The 23,430-nt window shown below is 39.5% G+C and overlaps 1 protein-coding gene across 1 annotated transcript in view; it reads right to left on the bottom strand.

Annotated features, from left to right (window-relative positions):
- The window catches only part of LOC126418783 (transcription termination factor 2), a 307,228-nt gene that overhangs the window by 57,115 nt on the left and 226,683 nt on the right, over positions 1 to 23,430 (bottom strand). The window contains exon 14 of the mRNA XM_050085715.1: positions 1,410 to 1,570. Within this exon, the coding sequence (XP_049941672.1) occupies positions 1,410 to 1,570 (161 nt within the window). The remainder of the gene's footprint in view (positions 1 to 1,409; positions 1,571 to 23,430) is intronic.

Here is a 23,430-nt window from a genome sequence, read left to right as displayed (position 1 = left end):
AGCACATTGCTTGCTGCGATTGGTGGCAGGAGAATTAATGATGATGCACAACCTTAGCAAATGTTGGAACCACACTATGATTTTGACACTTCAATAAAAACGATAACGCACGTTCCAACCTTACTTCACTGCTGCGAAGTTTATCCAACCTTCACAGGCAATGATACATTTCCTCCCCGTAGAGGAGACCTTAACTTTTCCCAGCGAATTGAATGTTCAAATAACTAATGGGTTTGCTGCCAGGTGACGTCGTCGACCACCACCGATATTTTGACAGGAGCACACCCTGCCATTCTCAAGGCACAACCGCAAGAAGGAAGCAATGTGCAAGGGAATTTAATACCTCGGTTCACAGAGGAAAAACAAGGAAGATACCACACACAGAACAAGTAACCACAGAGTCAACACACAACCAAAGATAACCAACATCAGAAATATCGATAGTGACTATTAATCAACAGGTGAGGTAGCATTAATTCTTTCCCTCTGTTTTTTGATGAGAGACAGAGCCGGATTCCAAGCAGCATTTAAACAAAATCCACCATCTCTGTTTATAAGGTTGCTTGATAGTTTGATTTCAACAGCTTCCTTAATAACACTATCCCAATAGCTGGACATGCAAGCCAGAATCTCAGTGTTGTTGTATTCCATACGATGACCGGTGTCAAGGCAATGTTTTGCAATAGTGGATTTGCTTGGCTGTTGTAGGCGCATGTGACGCTTATGTTCAATACACTGGTCTTGCACAGTCCTGATTGTCTGACCAATATATGACATGCCACAACTGCAAGAAATATGATAGACAATGCCACACTAGGTGGTTAAGTTGAAGAGGAACAAACATCTCTATAAAGGACCTTACAGAAGTAAAAAAAACAAGGGACAGAAGTTAAGCAGAGTTTACCACCAGAATCACCTATCCCATTAAAGAGTTATAAATTTTTTTTTTAGTTCTCTGATGACTAAAGTGTTCGTCTCCAGGCACCACTGTCTCTGTGGTCTCCATTCACCTTTTGCACTTCAATCACAGCACAGTAGATGAGAGCTGGCACACTACCAATTTCCTGCATTTGTGGATGTGAATCCTGTGATGTCACACAACTGATACAAGTTAGAATCTCAAGTGACATCACCCCGTTAGCAGCACCATATAATCAAGAGATAGTGGTGTAAGTTTCATAGGTATTTTAATGCTTGCATTTGGGTTCTTTCCACTCTCGGTCAAACAACGTTTCAGTTCAGGTGACAAGGATTATTTTTGTTTGAATCGTTGGTTTAGAGTGGAACAGGGCTTTATTTATTGAGGAGCACAAAGTCTTACCTGCTTTATTACTCTGTGTACTTTTGTTTTATAAGACTACTTCATATAGAAGATGGGAAGGGGGGGAAAAACCCGTAATTGCACTTACAGCCTTGATCAGTCCTGGATGGCAACATAACTGTCTCAAACGGAGAAGCAACACCAATATCTGAAATGTTTTCACATCCTGTATATTATTCATGTGATTGTACATTGTAGCCAGCTCCTTGCTTACTCCAGTGTTTTCAACATTCAGAGCAGACTTTTTACCTAGAAAGAAATAAATCAATTAGTTGTGTTGTTTATCTTACCAAATTTATATTGCATATTCTCTCAACCTTTCAAACACATTTCTGAATAGTAACATACAACTGACATTCTTGACTTCTCTATAACAAGTACTTCTTTGTATCTGAGATTCTCCTTTCTTTTCTCTCTTCACACCTGCAACAACTTTTGCTGTTTGTTTAAATAGCATTGTTTAATAATAGGTCTTTTGTTAATATTCGCATAATCTTTATTTTCCGTATGTTCAACCAACTGCTTAATTTAAACTGGTACATATTTCAGACAATACTGGCAGGATTTGTTGCACGTCTCCTGTGGATTGTAACAACATACCTACTTACTCGGGATACTATCAAGATGTTTTTAACAACAAAGGCTGCATGCACATACTACTCAAATCATATATGCCACATAGGGTTCATACTTATAAGCTGAGAGACATTAGGGCATATACAGAGGCATACAGGCAGAGAGACTATGAAAAATTGTTAATACTGATATGCACTATCTTACACCATGAACTGTACAGTGGCTTGTGGAGTACAGATGCATAGGTAGGTGGGTTCTTCTCAGTTCTTACATGTGAACTCTTAGTTTCAGAGATGTGATTTCAAGGAGGTCAAAATGATGTTAACCTATGATGCAGTATATGGAAATACACTCCTGGAAATTGAAATAAGAACACCGTGAATTCATTGTCCCAGGAAGGGGAAACTTTATTGACACATTCCTGGGGTCAGATACATCACATGATCACACTGACAGAACCACAGGCACATAGACACAGGCAACAGAGCATGCACAATGTCGGCACTAGTACAGTGTATATCCACCTTTCGCAGCAATGCAGGCTGCTATTCTCCCATGGAGACGATCGTAGAGATGCTGGATGTAGTCCTGTGGAACGGCTTGCCATGCCATTTCCACCTGGCACCTCAGTTGGACCAGCGTTCGTGCTGGACGTGCAGACCGCGTGAGACGACGCTTCATCCAGTCCCAAACATGCTCGATGGGGGACAGATCCGGAGATCTTGCTGGCCAGGGTAGTTGACTTACACCTTCTAGAGCACGTTGGGTGGCACGGGATACATGCGGACGTGCATTGTCCTGTTGGAACAGCAAGTTCCCTTGCCGGTCTAGGAATGGTAGAACGATGGGTTCGATGACGGTTTGGATGTACCGTGCACTATTCAGTGTCCCCTCGACGATCACCAGTGGTGTACGGCCAGTGTAGGAGATCGCTCACCACACCACGATGCCGGGTGTTGGCCCTGTGTGCCTCGGTCGTATGCAGTCCTGATTGTGGTGCTCACCTGCACGGCGCCAAACACGCATACGACCATCATTGGCACCAAGGCAGAAGCGACTCTCATCGCTGAAGATGACACGTCTCCATTCGTCCCTCCATTCACGCCTGTCGCGACACCACTGGAGGCGGGCTGCACGATGTTGGGGCGTGAGCGGAAGACGGCCTAACGGTGTGCGGGACCGTAGCCCAGCTTCATGGAGACGGTTGCGAATGGTCCTCGCCGATACCCCAGGAGCAACAGTGTCCCTAATTTTCTGGGAAGTGGCGGTGCGGTCCCCTACGGCACTGCGTAGGATCCTACGGTCTTGGCGTGCATCCGTGCGTCGCTGCGGTCCGGTCCCAGGTCGACGGGCACGTGCACCTTCCGCCGACCACTGGCGACAACATCGATGTACTGTGGAGACCTCACGCCCCACGTGTTGAGCAATTCGGCGGTACGTCCACCCGGCCTCCCGCATGCCCACTACACGCCCTCGCTCAAAGTCCGTCAACTGCACATACGGTTCACGTCCACACTGTCGCGGCATACTACCAGTGTTAAAGACTGCGATGGAGCTCCATATGCCACGGCAAACTGGCTGACACTGATGGCGGCGGTGCACAAATGCTGCGCAGCTAGCGCCATTCGACGGCCAACACCGCGGTTCCTGGTGTGTCCGCTGTGCCGTGCGTGTGATCATTGCTTGTACAGCCCTCTCGCAGTGTCCGGAGCAAGTATGGTGGGTCTGACACACCGGTGTCAATGTGTTCTTTTTTCCATTTCCAGGAGTGTATATTTAAGGTTGAAAACACTGCATCTTCATAATCATTATGAATTCAGTTGTTGTAAATAATTACACAACAGAACAGGAGACACTTAAACATTTATTGTTTGTATAAATATAATAAACATGTAGTTACATTTATGTAAGCATTACTCTCACATTAAATATGGTAAAACAGTGTGAAAAGTGTATTTTTCTTCTCACATCTAAGATTTCAATTTTAGGCTGAATTTTACACATGATAACTATACAAAACACTACCATAAATTTCTATTGCATTCCATCTATTGGTTTTCTTTCATTGTAGCTGGTGTTAAGGCTTTCTAAAATTGATCAACTGAGTGCTGCAGATTAGCTGAACAGGGACTGTTTCATGAAAATTTTAGATTATGGCTTTACTGAGTTGACAGCAGTGATGTCGAGAATGGAATGCTCAATGAGGCTCTTCCACGGAATTTTATATTGTGCCAGAACAATCGGAAAATCAAAGAGCAGGAGGCAAAGATTTGTGGTCTTCAGGCAGAGTTAGCAAATGCAAAATTTGAATTATGACAGTTTGAATTTGTAAAAAGAGAAAGGGAACTGCGAAAAAGTGGCAATCAAAACAAGGACAGAGGAAACATTTTCTAGCAAATCCAAAATTCAGCTAAGCACTAGATTTTGCTGGCTACCAGGATTAGAGAAGGAAGAACCTCATACACATGTGAAGGAATCTAAAGCACAGCAAAATGATGCCAGCAAACTTACATTGTTGGAGGAGGGGGAAGGGGAAGAAAAGAAGAAGAAGAAGAAGAAGATGATGATTCTTCTGCAAGGCTGTAGTCATGGGAGAGGTTTAGGTCAATGGCTAAAAGAAACATTAGGTAGAGAGTAATTAATGGGATTAAAATGTTTGAGGCTAGTAGGTGTTATAATGATACTGTATGTATGTATTAAACCGGGAACCTAGAAACAACGGAGAGGCTTCGACCCGCCATAGCCCTCAGTGGTTCACAACCCCACAACACGCCACAGCACTCCACCCACCCCACACTGAACCCCGGGTTATTGTGTGGTTCAGCCCCCAGTGGACAGTGTAGGTGATGTATTTTACAAGCAACGTGCCGCCATTGAATTTCTCACTGCAGTTAAAGAAACTGTGTCAAATATACACAAACACTTGTGCAAAGTCTATGGAGCATCTGCTGTCAACAGAAGTACAGTTAGTCACTGGGTAAGGAGGGTGAGGTCATCAGAAGGTGATTCAGCGGAGCTCCATGATGTGTAGCAGGCAGGGATACCATTAACTTCTGTCACATCTGACATGTTGCAGCGAGCCAATGTTGTCATTCATGAGGACTGACCCATTACAACTCAGCAGTTGGTGCTGCATCTGTCAATTAGCAAAGGGAGTGTGAATGCAATTATCCGCACTCTTGGATATTCAAAACTGTGTGCAAGATGGGGCCTGCTGTGTCTAACGGTGGATCACAAATCCCACAGAAAAAACACTTGTGTTGATTTGGTATAACGTTTTGAAGCTTGCAATTATGGTCAAAAAAGAAAAAGGTGCCGAACAAAGTTGTTGTTGCCTTTAATTCACTGAACACAGGGTCAAATCATGACTGGAAAAGTTTGAAAATGTGTTTTAACTATAACAAAAGGGCCTATAAAGCATTCACAGGCGACAAGTTGTACTACTTTAATATGAATTTTATGATTACTACGTTTCATCTTCATGTAATTACATGTGCTGCGTAAGCTGCAGCAAAAATGTTATTACAACTTTTCAAGGCTGAAATGCATATAAGTGGACGCAGTAATTTCGTCAGGTCTATTGCTACAAAAGTGCACAGAAGCTAACTGCTGCCTTGAAGCTACAATTTATTCCTGTTTACAACCCTTACAATGACAACATAGCTTTCCATCCTAAACTCACATGTCGTGGTTTTAATATAGACTTTTTTAAATAAATTTGCTGCATAAAAATTAATTTATAATATTATTTATTACATTCTTGTTCTTTTCTTTTTCTGATGCAGATATAAACAATAGTGAAGGTCGCAGTTAAATCACATCAGTAAACAAGGATACTACTAACTCCAGATGAAAATATTGTTCTCCTGTTGTTTACAAAAATGAAAATAAAGACAAACAAACAAAGTTTTTATGTTGAGCTGGCAACAATGATAATGTAGATGTACAGCACACAATGCACAACTGTGATATAGAACTTAGTGTCAGAATTGCACCCAAAAAAAAATTTTTTTTAATGTAAGATAGCAATTCTACAAAATAAGATTAGAGTGCCTTGAGCTTAAACATACAGTAAAAGAACAGTGCCTTCTCGTCCAACATGAAATGAGAATTGTAACACTGAAATTAGATACAAAAATTAAGGAACTGGAACTAGAAGAAATGGAATGAAAATCAGGGTTTCATACTGACACCTTAAAAATCTATTCCAATTTTGTACTTATTTTTGTGTAAGCAGACAGTTAGTAAATGCCACCCTCAATGCATTGTGACTCCTGTTACCACCGTTTTGCGTTGGTACTGGAATTTTTTCATAGATTATTTTCCTAATGAGCACAGTCTCATCCATTTCAGGTTCCTCATTGATGCACTGACACCTATTTTGTATTGTTTAAGCCAAATGCTGCCGTTATAGTAACTGTCAAGTGATTTAGTTTTGTTCTGAGTCCTAAATTTAACAACTTTGCATTCTGCACGTTAATAAACATTACTAGAGGTGAAAGAAGTGGCAAATCGGGCAGGTGGGAAGGGAACAGAACCAAACTGCGATCAGACCTGGAATTCCGGACTGCATTCCAGGCTGCAACCATTGAGCAACCACCTGATAACTACCGACTGACTTACATATGCTTCCTACTAGTTTTGTATCAACATGCATGTAGCTGTCATGGCAGCTTAAGTCTTGTATTGTAGTTAAAAATTCAATAGAAATTGTGTAGTTAATGCTATTCAAGCCTAGAGAACATTTTTGCAAGAGGTATTCAATTATTACTCGCTACTTTCAAAATTATTGTGCTTAAATTTTCAGTGCAAATATATCGAATATCCCTTTTTTTACTCTGCTGCTAAGTGACTATAAAAAGCCTTAAATTGATCACATTAATTAAAGTCATCTCGAAAGAATTGTTACAAGGTCATTTATGTGCACTCGTTAAATATATACTCCATAATTTCCTTACTCTAACCTTACAGACAAAACAATCAGGCTTCTGCAGTGTGAAAGTGGCTTATTCACGTGTTTCCTTAAAATCTGTGTGTTAATAACAACTTCTTTATTATTTATTTTTTAAATTTTTATTTGTATAAAACAAAAGTGGCATTTTGTAATGCCACTACGTTATGAATTGACAATTGCAGCTAAACTTGACTTGATCCACAAAATTTTACCAGTCAAAGACGATCCTAGTGCTTAGTGATATAATCTGTGATTAACACTTATACAACACAGATTTTTGAGTTCAGCTTGCACTGAGGTCATTTTCTGTGTTAATCTATGGTCAAACTGCTTGATACAATTGGCCCATAATGAAATAAAAATTAATCTCGCATCACTATCCAAAGTGATGAAGATGACTCTAAAAAGTAAAAGTTCATAAGGGGGTGGATAGTATCTCCAGTAAGGCACAATGTTGTGGTCCCACAATATGTAATGTTCTTAGTCACTTATCTAATGCATCAGTAATTCAGAATGCTTTCCAATATAGATTGAATATATAACTGAATATATATAGCGAGAGGAAGAGAGGCTTTTCCCTGCCACTCAGCCAAGATCAAGCCAGCAGCCCCTAATGCGTGTCTATGCAGAGCAGACAGGTTGTAAATAATGTAAAGTGAAATTAAATGTTTATATAATGTTACAACACCTGGCAAGACTATGAGACTGAGCATGATCCAATAATTAGTTTCCTCAAAAATCAAATTTTTTATGAAATTTCAGAAGTGCGTAACATTGAAGACAGAAAGTTATACTTTGGGATTTACATTGTCTTCTATGTAAAAACATACAGTACGCATTTTCCTGGAGTACTTCTTAACATAACAATTGAATTATTAGGTAAAAACTGATTTTCAGACCAAAAAGTGTAAAAACAAGTTAGTTAATCTACCTCTTCTAATTAAGAGGCAATGCTAAGGTGACAGCACTTTAAGTAATGAATGTAATCATGGAGCTGTACCAACTCTCCAGAAACAGAAAGAAGAGAGACAGTTCAGAAGTCACAGTCTACACTCAGCTCCTTTTGAAAAATTCCAGAAGTCAGAGTTTAAGAGTTATCGATTTGAGAATTTTGTAGACCATAAACACAGCAGATTTGCTCAAAGAAAAATCAGGAACACTGGTAGCCTTCAGCTAACAACACTGTAAATGTTAGCACTTCTGCCCACACTGGAAGCAATCTATCTGCAGGTGTTCCATTTGGCATCTGCACCGAGAGTATATTAAGACCAATCTCTTCACTCAGGATGTTATTCGATCATCAGTTGTAATGATGTGTCTTGCTCAGTTAAAGAATGTATAGTACCCTTGTTTTGAGGAGTGATTGAGGACATTTTTGAAAGAATAACTTCATTAACAGAAAGAAACTCATTTATAATTTCCCCGGTTGGATATCCATACAACTGCATAAAACCAAATTATCTCTTGTGACATTGTCTCCAATGTGCCTACACATTTCGTCCAAGACCGTGTCCTCTAAGCAACAGATGTTGCTTAAGATGACTGACGTAATTGTATTTCAATTGAATTAGACATTGCGCTTATAATGTACAACTGTGTGTAAACAAACTTGCATTTTAGGTATTTTGCTTTTTGTGCAAACACTATGTTATAGAAAACTGGTTGACAAGGGGTGCAGTTTATTCACCGCTTTAAAGATGAGCAGTTAATCGTATTTCATTTGCAGACAGGATGATAATGAACTTCGAGTGGAAGTCAGCTCTGAACTGTGTCGAACACTGAATATGATACGAAACCTTTAATTAATTGCACAATTATTTCTAATGCGTGTGAACTATTACCGGAATATACTCCTTAAATGACAGTATACTTTTATTTTTCATTGTAGTCCCTGACTCCTGGGAATTATATTTAGAGTGTTAGAACATTTTATTCAAGTTTTGGTGAGACGAGTTGTGGACTTGTGAACTGGATGTTATATAGGAGGCAGGTTCTCCATCACTCTCTGGCTCTTCGCACAAATAATTTCAAGCTCTTGTAAAAGGCAATGGCATTTAAAAATCACAAAACATGGAAATATTCAACAAAAATAACTAACTACAAACGTTATTAATTTTACCTATTGCCTCACATATGGTGCATCAGCCCGGAAAGTAAACGGGGTTTGAGGTTTTCGGGCACGGAAAGTAAACAGTCAGTCATCGGTATAGAAAGCAAAGACTTGGTAGGCACAAATAGAGTACTGCAACAGAACACATAGAGGCAAGATCCAATGAAAGGGACAGTTTTGTGTTAAGTTCACAAGAGTGAAGTCTGAACAGTGACTGATATCTGCATCAACTTCGAACGTGGTGGGAAGAAGGAAAAATGTCACTACATTGAGACCACCCACAGAACCGAATGCAGAGGAGAAGATGAGTCGGCATGGAGCTGCATGGGACAGGCTGCTGTGCACGCTCTGGTAGTTTGTGTAACACTACAGTGCAGCATGTTGCATCTGTTGACACGGCTTCCACTAGATGTTGGCAACTTTTGTGTTTCGTGCCAGACAAACAAACACACCCATTAGAGTTCCGAAATGATTTTGAAGATGTGTTGGTAAGTGGCTCACCTGGATGTGAAAAAATTTCTCATTACAAATCATTTGTTGAGACATACTTTGTGTTAGCCACCTGATGTTATGATATGATGTAAAACACTTTCAGAGTTCGAATTTGATTTCACAAGATAATATTGGTCCCATAATAAACAAACAATGTATTAACAGGATTTTGAAGTGGTAAAAAGTATATTCCTGGTCATAAGACTATCAAAGAATTCTCTGGGTTTCCCACTTGTCACATTTGACAGAAAGGAATCATTTCTGCACATAAAGATAATGGAGACAGATTCGCTGAATACCTGAAATGGGTAGAGAGAGTGGCTGTTAGCGAACAAGAAATGCACAATAATAAAAGGCTCCCTGATAGAAACGTAAACAACCAAATTAACAGGGTGGTAATGTGAATGTTAGAAGCTTAGAAGTTCAAAATACAAATTCTAATTATCATGAATGAGGTGGAGGAAGAGGAGGTCGGCAGCCACCACATTTTCAAAATAGTGAGGAAGACAGACATGTAGGAAATGTACCACTAAGACAGAAAAGAGACCAGAATGTGTTCTGATCTGAATATATGATTAATGAAAGTAATAGGCCCCATGAGGGAAACTAATTCCCATCCACGAGGAAACTGGTGCTCACCAGGTGGAGTCAATAACACAATAATAAAGCCAATAATTGACAAATAGATGGAAATAGCAAACCGACATACACAGGCGATAACAGGGATGATGCTTCAATAGCAACTGAAGTCCGTTTCATGAAGGAATGTGGCCCTATTTTCAGCCGTTTTGCACATCCCCCTCAATTAACTGCTGGCAGCCAATAAGACTCTTTCTCTTTCTAAGTGGCTAGACATGAATTACAGCCAGATGGCAAGTACCTCTCTCCCACACGCTATAATGTTGCCATACTTTGCAACAACCAAATTATTCATCCGCCGTTGGTGGTGTTTTTTTTTTAAAGTATAGCTGTGAATGTGTATCTGTAGATGTGTTAGCAAGGTCAGGTGTAGGCAATTAACATCAAGTGCTCCACAAGCAGGCAAAGGGGGGGGGGGGGTTATTTACTGTATTTATAACTTTTTCTAATGTGAATTTGAAAGTGGGACTTCTACTGTTGGCATCTTAAGACACAAGAACAGACTGCAGAAGCTTGTGGTGTCAGCAAGATAATTGTAAACGGAAGTGTCAGAGCTGTAGAAACCTTGGGAAAAATTGGTTTCGTATCACTTGGAAAGTATTGAAACCACAGGAAACCTGCCACAAAAATGGAGTGTTTTGACAATGGTGTTTTAAAGGGCTCCGTGTCAATGGTGAATACCTGAGATCACATAAACTTGTTACAATTATGCGTGAGAAAATGCATAATGCACAGTGATTACATTTAACTAGAGTCAAACACACCAATATACACGTCTTATACACATTTTTAAAAATTCGAAGGAGTAGAAGCAGTTCTCAAGCAAATATGATGACTTTAGTTTGTGCCTGAAGTTAATTCTGTTGTGTATAACATTTTTTCTTACACAGTAGTACAGTCCAAATTAAAATAAATGACAATTATTACAAGCAGTTTCAATGACCTTGTCGTTAGACAACTGTCATTTTGAGAAAAATTGTACCTGATTTCTTCACAAAGCAATTTCAGCCGTTTTTGCCTTCCGACATCATGTAAACTAAAGCTGGGGAGCAGTGGACGGAAGGTTGTCTAAACGTGAAGTAAGATTTTCCTCATGAGAACTGATCGAAATTGGTTTTAAAAGTTATTATTCTCCTCATAGATTTGAACATAAAATAAAATGTACCAGTGAAAAATGAATAGGATTGTTGTGCGCAGCAACACAATTCCGCAATGTGGACTTTGTTTGCCCGCTCTCTGCTGCCATGCGTGTGCAAACCTCATCCCCTCCATCCTCCCCTATCACTCTGCTACTACGCACGTAAGCACCTTCCTACGTGATACAGGCTATCCCAGTGCTGATAATTTGTTCAAGCACACTGATCATCACCTTCACTGTGTTTTGGAGACACTACAAAAAGTGGCATAAGCTTGAAAAACACGAAACACTACAGATAACAGGGAAAAGCTAAATAACTTAATTATACCACGTGGTAATGGAGGTGAAGTAAATGCTTACATTTATGATGATAAAGGAAATCAGGGGGTAGCAAGAATAATAAGGGTTATAAACCTATTAGCTGTTCTAACTTTCCAAAAGAAGTAGAAGCAGACAATAATTTATGTAGCAGTGATGTGAAGGAACACAGCTGGTCAAAAAATTTAGTTGATGTGCAACAAATGAAAGTGAAAAAAGTCGTCAAATGTTCTGATTTGAAATTGGTGGGCAAGGTAGGAAAGGCTGCTGAAAATGTGAGTACTGATAACCTGTGAATCTAAGTGCAAATGAAATTGCAACTGAAAGAGACTATTTTAGCTAGAGGCAGACTGAGAAAGATTTGCTTGACGAATATCATGAGGCAACTGTACAAAGTAAAATAAGCTGCCCTATAACAGAATTCAATATTTCAGGCTTGATAGTGTGCTGTCTTCTTGATAGTAGCAGTGAAGCAAGAGCATTGTCCAAAGCATTCTTTGATTCTGTTCCTAACAGGGATAAGTTAACTGTAATGAGATATTCTAGTTTATGAACAGTAGGTGTTATTGGAAAAGTACTATACTAGTAAAGCAAGAAGCTTTGATACAATACATATATGGGAAGTAATTATAGATCATCCTCATTTAATTGTCTCAGGTATAAGTGTAAATATGTTAATTGGCACTAATTTCTTATCAAACCACCAAGGAAAGATTGATTTTTATCAGAGTCAATCAGTGTTAACTTTGTCAAATTCTGATGTAATTACAGTGCCATTATGGTGATGGAACATATGGGATACTTGGAGGACAATATCAACTTCAATGGAAATATGCAGGAGGCTAAAAAGGAAGAAAACTGTATTCCATAGGAGATAGAGGTTAAAATACAGTCAATCAAACAAATTTACAGTGAGCTTGGGGCAAAATAAAGGAAAGTATTAACCAATCATTGCACTGTATTTTTGAATAAGCCTGGTAAAAGCTACGAGTGTCATTTAAATGTAAAACCTGGGCAAATATTTTTCAAAAAACCATACCAGATACTGCTAGACAAAAAGCAGTCAATGCATGCTAGATCTGCTTGGGGGGAGGGGGGAGTGACTGAACAAGTTATTAGTAATCGAATAATTCCCTTGTTGCAGTACCTAAGCATGACAAAAGTGTCAGTTTGGTATTGGATGGCCATACTGGTTACATGTAATTGTAATGACAGAGACAGCGACTGATCTCAAAATATGGGCAAGTTACTACGTTAACGACCTTGAACGACTAGGATATTCATATTCATATGTACATTAGTATGTTCTGCAGAAATGATTAGCATTACAGTCACCTCAGTTCAGGATGTGTCCTGTTGCCTAGTGGGCACAGGGTCTGCCATGGGCCCTGATAACGTGTTCCATGCATCATGGTGTCAACACGTATAAGAATTGAATTGCACCATGTAGTAAAGCCAGCCATGCTGCATTCACCTGGTTCCAAAGTTCATCTGTGGTCACAGCGCTGCACGAGTCATTTCACTATATCCTACATATTTTCAATGAGTCTTTTTGATGGTGACAAATCTGGTGATCTGGCAGGCCAGGGCAAAAGGCTGACAGCTGCGACACCAAGAAAGCACGTCTTCATGCCGCAACATGTGGTTGTGCATTGTCTTGCTGAAAAATGGCATCTCGGGTGTCATGCAAAAAGGATGTGGCTATGGGTTGCAGGACATCATTCACATAGGTCCACTGGTCACAATACCCTGGACAAGCACCAACTGGGATTTGTGGTTGTGCCCAAGAGCACCCCACACCATAAAGCCTTGATTTAGTGCTGTATGCCTTGTGCAAATGCAGTCACTGGATGCCGCTCCTCATCTGTGGCGAAGAACAGTGTGGTCATAATTTTCAAACTGGATTCATCCGAAAACACTATCTGATGGCATTCCTGTCCCCGGTGATATCATTCCATACACCATTCCCTCTAGCACTTTTCTGCACATTTATCAAAGGTAGGCAGAGAAGCAGATGACCCACATGTAACCCATGCCAAAATAAACGGCGATAAACTGTCAGCCCTGATAAAGTATGATATGGTGCAATGTTCCACTGTAGCACCACGGATGAGGACGACGCAGATCTGTACTGCAATGCCATTCGGATGAGGTGTCAATCTTCTCTGAGGTGATGTAGGTGGTGCAACCTGACTTACCTTGTCATGTCCTATGGCGTTCCATAAACCGTTCTGCACATGCCTGTTGCACTGCCAAACACTTTGTTCCATATGACCAGCAGTTTCCTGGATGGATGCTTCACATTTTCTTAAGCCAATAATGTGCCCTCTTTCAAACTCACTGACTGATGGTATTGTTTGTGCATACATTTGCGAGGCATCTTGCATATTTGTTCATGTCCCACCAGTCCATTATCTTTGGTTTATAGTGCCAACGAGAGCAACAAGCACATTTTACAGGTACGTGGTGTTGCATCATGATATCAATGTTGACCTTGAACCCTCGAACACACAATATTTTATACATAATCATTATGTACATAATATCACACATGATAACATTTTACATTTCATAACCATATACTTTTCTTCTACATGAATATATACATTTTTTTTTCAATTACAATTCTTTGTAATCTCTTAAACAGGCTTCTGCTTACAGTCTTTCTACTGTTTCCTTACTCTATTCTGTTTAGACGTGAGCATTTGTTCATGATTTAGTAAGCTTGACTAGTATTTAGGAATCGTGAGACTTTTTCTTTATTTCCAATCATAAACTTCAGGTGTTCATAACACTTTATTATTCTATTTTCTGTTCTCATTCTTTGTACTAGTTTGTAGCTTGTAGTCTGGAGGAACTATGGGTGAAATGAAAGTGTCCTTTTGACACTCATTTATTTATATGAAACATAATAATGCTAGTTTTGTATAGAATTCATACTTTCCAGAATAATTCCTATAAAATGTGTGACTTCTGTCACGATACTGTCCCTTTAGCCTAGGATTAGTACCTATACCTTGCTTGTGGGTTAACATGAGAGCACTTCCTCCTTCCATTATGGTAGGTATGTCCCTTTATAAAACATTCCCATTTTTAGGCCACAGGTCGTCCTCTCTCCACGTATGTACACCTACCCTTTATACTTAGTAAATGCTGGGTATGCCCCCTCATTCTGCACTCTGTCTGAGTAGGCCTCACAGTTCACTACCCTAGTATATGTTTCTACGTATACTCTAATTAAGTGTTTTTTGGTAAAGCTACAAATCTACTCTACACTTCGCATTCACTTCTTAATATATGATTTAATCCCTAGAGTCCTCCTCTACTTCTCAACTTCTATACTCTTTGTAGATACTATGTCTACCTATAATTCAAGTCCTATTATCCTACTATTCATTAATTTTCACAGTATTTATTATACTGACTTATCTCATAGTTCTTAAATGTGTAAAGGGTGGTCCATTGATCGTAACCGGGCCAAATATCTCACGAAATAAGCGTCAAATGAAAAAACTACAAAGAACGAAACTTGTCTAGCTTGAAGGGGGAAAACCAGATGGTGCAATGATTGGCCTGCTAGATGGTGCTGCCATAGGTCAAACGGATATCAACTGAGTTTTTTTAAAATAGGAAACCCCATTTTTTATTACATATTTGTGTAGTACATAAAGAAATATAAATGTTTTAGTTGGACCACTTTTTTCGCTTTGTGATAGATGGCACTGCAATAGTCACAAACATATGGCTCACAATTGTAGACGAACAGTTGGTAACGGGTAGGTTTTTTAAATTAAAATACAGAACGTAGGTACGTTTGAACATTTTATTTCGGTTGTTACAATGTGATACGTGTACCTTCGTGACCTTATCATTTCTGAGAACACATGCTGTTACAGTGTGATTACCTGTAAGTACCACATTAATGCAATAAATGCTCAAAATTGTGTCCGTCAACCTCAATGCATTTGGCAATACGTGTATCGACATTCCTCTCAACAGTGAGTAGTTCGCCTTCCGTAATGTTCGCACATGAACTGACAATGCGCCGACGCATGTTGTCAGGTGTTGTCGGTGGATCACGATAGCAAATATTCTTCAACTTTCCCCACAGAAAGAAATCCGAGGACGTCAGATCCGGTGAACGTGCAGGCCATGGTATGGTGCTTCGATGACCAATCCACCTGTCATGAAATATGCTATTCAACCCGCTTCAACCGCATGCGAGCTATGTGCCGAACATCCATCATGTTGGAAGTACATCGCCATTCTGTCATGCAGTGAAACATCTTGTAGTAACATCGGTAGAACATTATGTATAAATCAGCATACATTGCACCATTTTGATTGCCATCGATAAAATGGGGACCAATTATCCTCCCTCCCATAACGCCACACTATACATTAACCCACCACGATCGCTGATGTTCCACTTGTCGCAGCAATCGTGGATTTTCTGTTGCCCAATAGTGCATATTGTGCCAGTTTACATTACCGTTGTTGGTGAATGACGCTTCATCGCTAAATAGAATGCCTGCAAAAAATCTGTCATTGTCCCGTAATTTCTCTTGTGCCCAGTGGCAGAACTGTACATGACGTTCAAAGTCATCGCCATGCAATTCCTGGTGAATAGAAGTATGGTGTGGGTGCAATCGATGTTGATGTAGCATTCTCAATGCCGACGTTTTTGAGATTCCCGATTCTCGCGCAATTTGTCTGCTACTGATGTGCGGATTAGCCACGACAGCAGTTAAAACACCTACTTGGGCATTATCATTTGTTACAAGTCATGGTTGATGTTTCGCATGTGGCTAAACACTTCCTGTTTCCTTAAATAATGTAACTATCCGGCAAACGGTCTGGACACTTGGATTATGTTGTCCAGGATACCGAGCATCATACATAGCCCACACCCATTGGGCATTTTGATCACAATAGCCATACATCAACACGATATCAACCTTTTCCGCAATTGGTAATCAGTCCATTTTAACACAGGTAATGTATCACGAAGCAAATACCGCCCATACTGGCGGAATGTTATGTGATACCACGTACTTATATGTTTGTGACTATTACAGCACCATCAATCACAAAGCGAAAAAAGTGGTCCAATTAAAACATTCATATTTCTTTACATACTACACGAATATGTAATAAAAAATAGAAGTAGATGAATATGAAAAGAGGGAAAAAATAGATAGGTCCTCAAATGAGAAGTAAGAAAGGAAACAAATAGAAATGTTGCTAAGATCTAAGAAGAGAAAGAACATAGCCCCAAAGAGAGGAAATCCTTTCCACCCTCCTCCCCCAGCATCCCTACTTCGTAGGTACTTGAGTGAGAAGCTGGAGGAGGTTTGGTGTTAAATCGTCTCCTACAGAATGGGCATTCCCACCTTCACCCTTCAGGTCCCCGAAAAAATCTTAGCAACCCTATGGAAACAGCAAATGGTGAAGAATCAGGCACACTTGTTTGTGAGGGTTGTTTGAAAGGTGTGGTGTGTGTTTTGTGTTAGTCATGATTTGTGTGTTCTCGTAAACCATGCTGTTATCCACAATAGCCACCCATTTCCACAACTGATACAAACCCTCCCATCTACATCACATCTCATCTCATAAAAGGTACGAAATATTTTAGGCAAAATAGAAAGTATATCCACTATAGTATAATAATTATTTAAATTAGTCACAAAATATCATGTTTTCCATAAATATAATATTCCATTCAGTTTATTTTGTCTAGAGATCACCTTTCATCTGTGGTTCTCTTAAGCCTGTCCCTAGGTTATAGTCATATCCCATTTCCTAGGAATCAGATTATAGGATAGTTTAAGAATTCAGAAGTAGGTGACAGAGTAGTTTAAGATTTGAAGGGATTGGTGCAGAAAAGCTACTTTGGAAGAAACAACGAAAACAACTCGGGATCCGATGATTGTCACTCTGCCTGTTAACTCAGAATGCTAATGTCCCTGGGTGATAGATGACTCGGCCCGGGTCCCATGGATCTGATATTAACTTCACTTGAGCAAGTGTAGACCAGTACTTCTCATTAAATTTTGTCTGAATGACTCCCCACTGAGAAAAGTTCTCAATATTTACAGTAACCCATTCTGAGGCTTCCCCTGAAAGGTACCCCACAGCAAATTCAATTTTCTTAGAATCTTCCTAGTTCTTTGGCAAAGCTTGATTGAATTTATTCAAAAAATGAGTTGGATGTACACCCCCGTCTGGCTTAAACTTGAAGAATTGTCTCGATAATCCCGAATTCGCTCCCCATTGTAAGACAGTAACTACTTCACTAGTTAACACAACATTAGGTGAAGTTGTGCATTTTTCCACTTTGTCCTAGATAAGTTTGAATTTTTTCCAAAAGTTATCTACAACTTTTCGTGTATCTGAAAGGTTCGGAAGAAACAGTAGGCGATATGTTCCCGGAGGTTACTCTCGCGGCAACTTTTCCATCTATCATTTCCTCCACTTGTTCCTTCAAACTACTTACATTTATAATGTATGAGTTTGCTAGTTTCTCTTTGAAGTTTCTTTCTACTTTATCTACTCGTGTATTAACGCCTGGAATTTGCAATTGGATTACTGGCATTAACTTATCTTGCTTGTCGATGCACTCTTTTAAAGCATGCAACCCCTGCTTTCCAGCATCAAACTTAACATTACATACGTTTTCAAATGATACTAATCAATATCAATTTCTAATTGCTTTGTCAAACCACGGATTTGATCATTCTGTTTCTCACTAAAGTCAGTGAGCAGTTGATTTACATGGAGGTTTAAAGAGTTAGTTACTTCATTCTTTAATTCTAATTTCAAATCCTCTACTTTAGTATTTAAATCATTAAATTCAGTCTTTAAAGTCCCCATGCTTTTGAATAAACTACTAAATTCTTTGTTTTGCGATTTTACTTTGGCATTTAGCAAATTTAACTGAGAATTTACTGACCTAGTTCCTTCTTTAGAGTTTCATTCTGAGCATTAGAAGCTTCATTTAGTTCCTTTCTTAAAGCCACTGAATATGCACTCTGTGCATCCAGTTTAGCATTTTGAGCTTTGATTAGGTTTACTAGCTCAGACCAGTCTGGCATTTCTCTACTGCCTCTCATAGCCACAGCTGGTTCTCAAGGTTTTTTCCTTTCCCCCCCCCCCCCCCCCCCCCCCCCCCCCGACTTGTTCTAACTTATCCATATTCTTACTTACTTTAGACGTGGTAATAAAAAACACTCTGAGTATAATAACTACCGTAATAATGCACATTCAAGGGCTAAAACCACATTGTACTTATACAATACAGTTGTGTTTTACGCTCACCTGGCGTAGAATTTGGGCTGCGTCAATGAGGGGACATGTAATGAACACCAGTGAACAGCAACTGGTGCTGTGGTGTCGGTTGTTGGTTTCCACCTTTGGTGAGCGAATGTGGAAGTAGGTCAGCACCGGTGAACAGCAACTGGTGCCGGTGGCGTCGGATGTTGGTTTCTGCGTCTGCGTGCCCACAATGTGCGAGAGCTGTACACTCCCCACACCAGATCATCTTAGTCGAATTCTTCTTGGCGTATCTCTTCTTAGTCTAATACGTCGAGATGATCTCTCCGTTCTTTCAACATTATTACTTTCTTACGTCTTCCCTTTTTTTTTGCATTTACTAATTTTCACAATTTGAATTTCTAGGCAGAATCCAATTCCATGGACTGGTTCTTTTGTTTTGTTATGCTCGGTTGCTATGGCAACACATATCATCTTCTTATCTTGTTTTTGTCTCAAAATTCCTGATTTCTTCTGTCCTTTCACACAGGTCGCCACGTTCTAATGCTTTAGATGACTAAGAGTGTGTGAAGTATATGCGCAAACTTCCCACATCTCTTATACGAATTGACTTACTTGGTGTACACAGCCGATCTTCTTCCCTGGATAGCCGGCTTTTGGAATTCCTATTAACTACTTCTCCGAAGAATGATGCTAGGAACCTTAAGGACTCTCTCTCTCTCTACTTGCGAAATAATTAGGTACTCGAAGAATACTTTTCAACAACTATCGGTATATTTGAGCTTCATAAAGAACAAAATTCATGCTTCGCATATAAACATTTGACTTCTTCTACGTCACTCGTATCATCTCGCATTAGAAAGAGATTTAAGTACATTTTAGAAAAGAGTTGGCTTAACAACCATAACTCTATTACAAACAAATCATAAAAAAAGTCTTGCCTCCAGCAAGTCCAATATAAGAGGTTTTTTTCAGAATTCCGAACCTCAAATGCTCGTGTTATTTATAACAATGGTCACTGATACGATTAACACACAATAACCTAGAAGTTCCATAGTTCTTCCTCACTCTTTCCCTATGACTTCCATGGATCGACCGACAAGTACTTGTCGGTGCTGTTCAACAGCCGCGTCTACAGTCTTCTCACGACAAACTTCAAACCTTCACACACAAACATGCAACGCGCAGTACGTAGGATTCTATCATCCCACTCTCACATCTAAAATATCGTGTGTTCGAGACGGTAGAAGGCTGAGTGGTTCTAGAATTTACACCGATATTCTAGAAACACTACAACCCATAGACCAACATGGTTCAAATGTTAATCACGTTTGCAGAACATACTAATGTACAAGTCCTGTGACTATGAATGTCCTATCTCTAGTCATTCCAGGTGTTCTGTTTTTTTCTGAACAGAGTGTAATACATGGATACTGGAATTTCAGTAAACAATCTCTTACATATACAATAATTTCATACAAGAGAGTCTGCTATCCATATAGAGTAGCCACACTTGGATTAAATATTTGTGTGTGTGCATTTTAAGAGTGATGGCATATGTACTGGGGAAAATTGCTAGAGCACGTGACAGTTTACATAGGCAATATACTGCTGGCAAATCCCGAATGGGAAGAACACCTTAGTCTACTAGAAGCTACAGAAAAGGGAAGCAGGGAGTTAAAGTTAGGAAAGACTGAATGCATAAGAGATATATTTCTTGGGCCATTAAATGAAATTATCAGGGAAGGTATATAACCAGATCCTTCAAAGTTGGAATTTTTTGAGACGTTCAAGATGCCTGCAAACAAAAAGCAGCTCACATCTACATTTGGATTATTCGTCTTATACAGGTGTGTGTGTGTGTGTGTGTGTGTGTGTGTGTGTGTGTGTGTGTGTGTGTGTGATTATTGAAAAAGGATGCGCTACGGGGTTTGAAATAAAGAGTGCCAAACCGCTTCAGACGAACTGAAAAATTGTTTAATAAATAGTCTGACATTGCTTCATCATTATTTCGGAATGCCATTTTGTATGTCAGTTGATGCAAATGGGTATGAACTAGCAGTGGAGGTCTTACAGATGGAAACAGAACTAGATAAAGAAGAACACAAAATGATCACATTTGCACCGCTTCCCTGCAACATGTAGACAATACTTTTGGTATTCCTGGATTAGGGGCTTAACCTATAGCATTTGGTAAGCAGAAGTTTGAACACTACTTATAAGGTCACAAAATGATAATACATAGTGACCACAAGGCTCTTACATTCTTAAAGTCTTGCAAGTAGAGACATACAAAACTAACAAAGTGGGCCATGTACCTTCAGCAGTTTGACCTTGAAATTAGACATATACAAGGCAAGGGCAATCTGGCAGGTGGTGGATTCTCGAGAACTGCTGGAATGTGGAAAAAAATCAGAAATTCCTTTGACAGAGAAGGAACACGTGTTTGCTATGCATGAGGTCAAGGATGAAAGTCCATAAAGAAAATCTTTAAGAGCATAAGGACAGAATACATTACGTTGCAGGCAGGCACAATAAAATGTCACTTACATGAAAACTTTCAGCTACAGCCTTCATTAGAAAAAGAAAGAAAAACACACACCATTCATTCACACAAGCAAGCACACCTCACGCACAAATGATCGATCACTAACCCCAGCAGCTCAGACCAAAATGCAACTTTCAAGTGGAATAGAACCAGCAATCTGTAGGAGGCGAGAAGGACAAGGGATAGCAGCGTACAGGTGGGCTATCCCTTCCCCTGCTCTTCCCCCTCCATTCCACATGACAGCTGCATTCTGGAACAAGCTGCCAGAATTGGCAGATGTATGTGTGTGTGTGTGTGTGTGTGTGTGTGTGTGTGTGTGTGTGTGTGTGTGTGTGTGTGGGGGGGGGGGGGGGGGGGGTTATGTTTGGTTGTGTGAATAAATGGGGTGTGTTTTGCTTCCTTTCTTTGATGAACGCTGTGGCCGAAAGCTTATCTGCAAGTGTCTTAATTGTGGTCTTCACCTTAACATGTCACCTTTACAGTAAGTAGCAATCCATCTTTTCCTAAACAATTGATGTTGCAACAAGAAGTTTCCATTGTTCGATTAAGGAGAGAACAGAATAATGATGATCAGATGAAACTAGGGAAGAGTTACTCTGGGGATCCCAGTGACACTGAGGTAGCCCAGTTGCATGGCCGACATGATGGAATTTTATTCTGGAGATGAAAACTAGATTCAATAGAATGGAAGCTATGTTTCCCATTTCAGCATGTCGATTTTCTGAGCTATTATGTACATTTACAATATGGGCATTATGAAACTAAGAAATATTTCACCAAACTAAGTAAAAAGGTGATTTTTGTTGCAGAGTAGCAAAGAGGCTGGCATTCTGCGTTGCGTCAGAAGGTGTATGCAATAAATAACAAAGTACACTGTAAAAACAAGTGAGCCCTTAGAATTAAACAGGTTTGATTGGCCCCTGGCCCACCTTTAGAGGAGGGCAAAATCATATTTTGTGTTTTTTGATGGTATTAATGAACATGTCAAACTTTATTCAATAAAAAGAGCTAATTCCAAAATATGGCAGACAAGCTGAAAAAGGACTATTCCACACAAAGTGCCAAGTCTAGAAGTCTCTTACTGGATACTGCTAGACAACTTGTACCAGATAAATTGAAAACTTTTTTAGAAAAAGCAGGGATTCAGCATGTAAGAATCCTGCCATATTTCTCTCAAGGAAGTACGAGAAAGAGGATTCTGTGCGAGTTATATTTATTATGTTGAACCTATTGTGCAAGACAGCATTCAACATGGGCAGATATCAAAAACTTTGAAGAAATCATCAACAACTCTAAACACGATGTAAAAGGATTTCTCCTTGTGAACTAATATTTAGTCAGAAACAGTATAATACCATTTCAAGCATGGTTGATTTTCCAGTTCTAACTAAGATCTCCCTACATGAAAGAAAATACAGGCAAGAAGAAACATGTGTGAAAGAGCACAGGACAGAGAAAGATGCCATGCTGCAAAATCTGTCCACACCCAGTTTTAGTATCGTTAGTTGAGACCAAAGAGAAATCCAAGAAAACTGCAGCAGAAACTAAGAAATTTATGCTTGTATACCAAGGAGCATTTAGAATAATAGGTAATCTGCAAGCAACACGCAGATATGCAGATGCTTATCGACTCGAGTATCCAAAGAACAAGAAATAGTTGGTCCTTTGTAACACTGTGTATCTGAAGAAATTTGTAGACAGCAGCATTTAGAATCTGTAGTGAATCTGCCACTCTTTAGTGGATACAAAGTTCAGCATACTGCATAGTCCCAGCTGAGTGAAAACTAATTTACACTTTCTTGTTTCATTCCTTCCTCTCTTATACCTGCAGTGAGTAAGAAAAATATGCTTTCATGTATGTATCCAAGGTATTACTGGGTAAGAATCTTCATTGTATAGGAATAATTTACTGATTTTGAGGTTCATGATGGGTGACATAGCAAACACGAGAGAAGAGTATGGATTAATGGATTTAAGATTATTGTTAAAATTCTGTAAATTCAGGCTAAGAATAGAAAAGATAATAGTAAACATGGATTGTAAAATCTGAAAATAAAGATTA

Source organism: Schistocerca serialis, chromosome 9, assembly GCF_023864345.2.
Source record: "Schistocerca serialis cubense isolate TAMUIC-IGC-003099 chromosome 9, iqSchSeri2.2, whole genome shotgun sequence".
Classification (NCBI taxonomy): Eukaryota; Metazoa; Arthropoda; class Insecta; order Orthoptera; family Acrididae; genus Schistocerca; species Schistocerca serialis.
The sequence above is the reverse complement of the archived record's forward strand: the minus strand, read 5'-3'. Positions and strand labels throughout refer to the sequence as shown.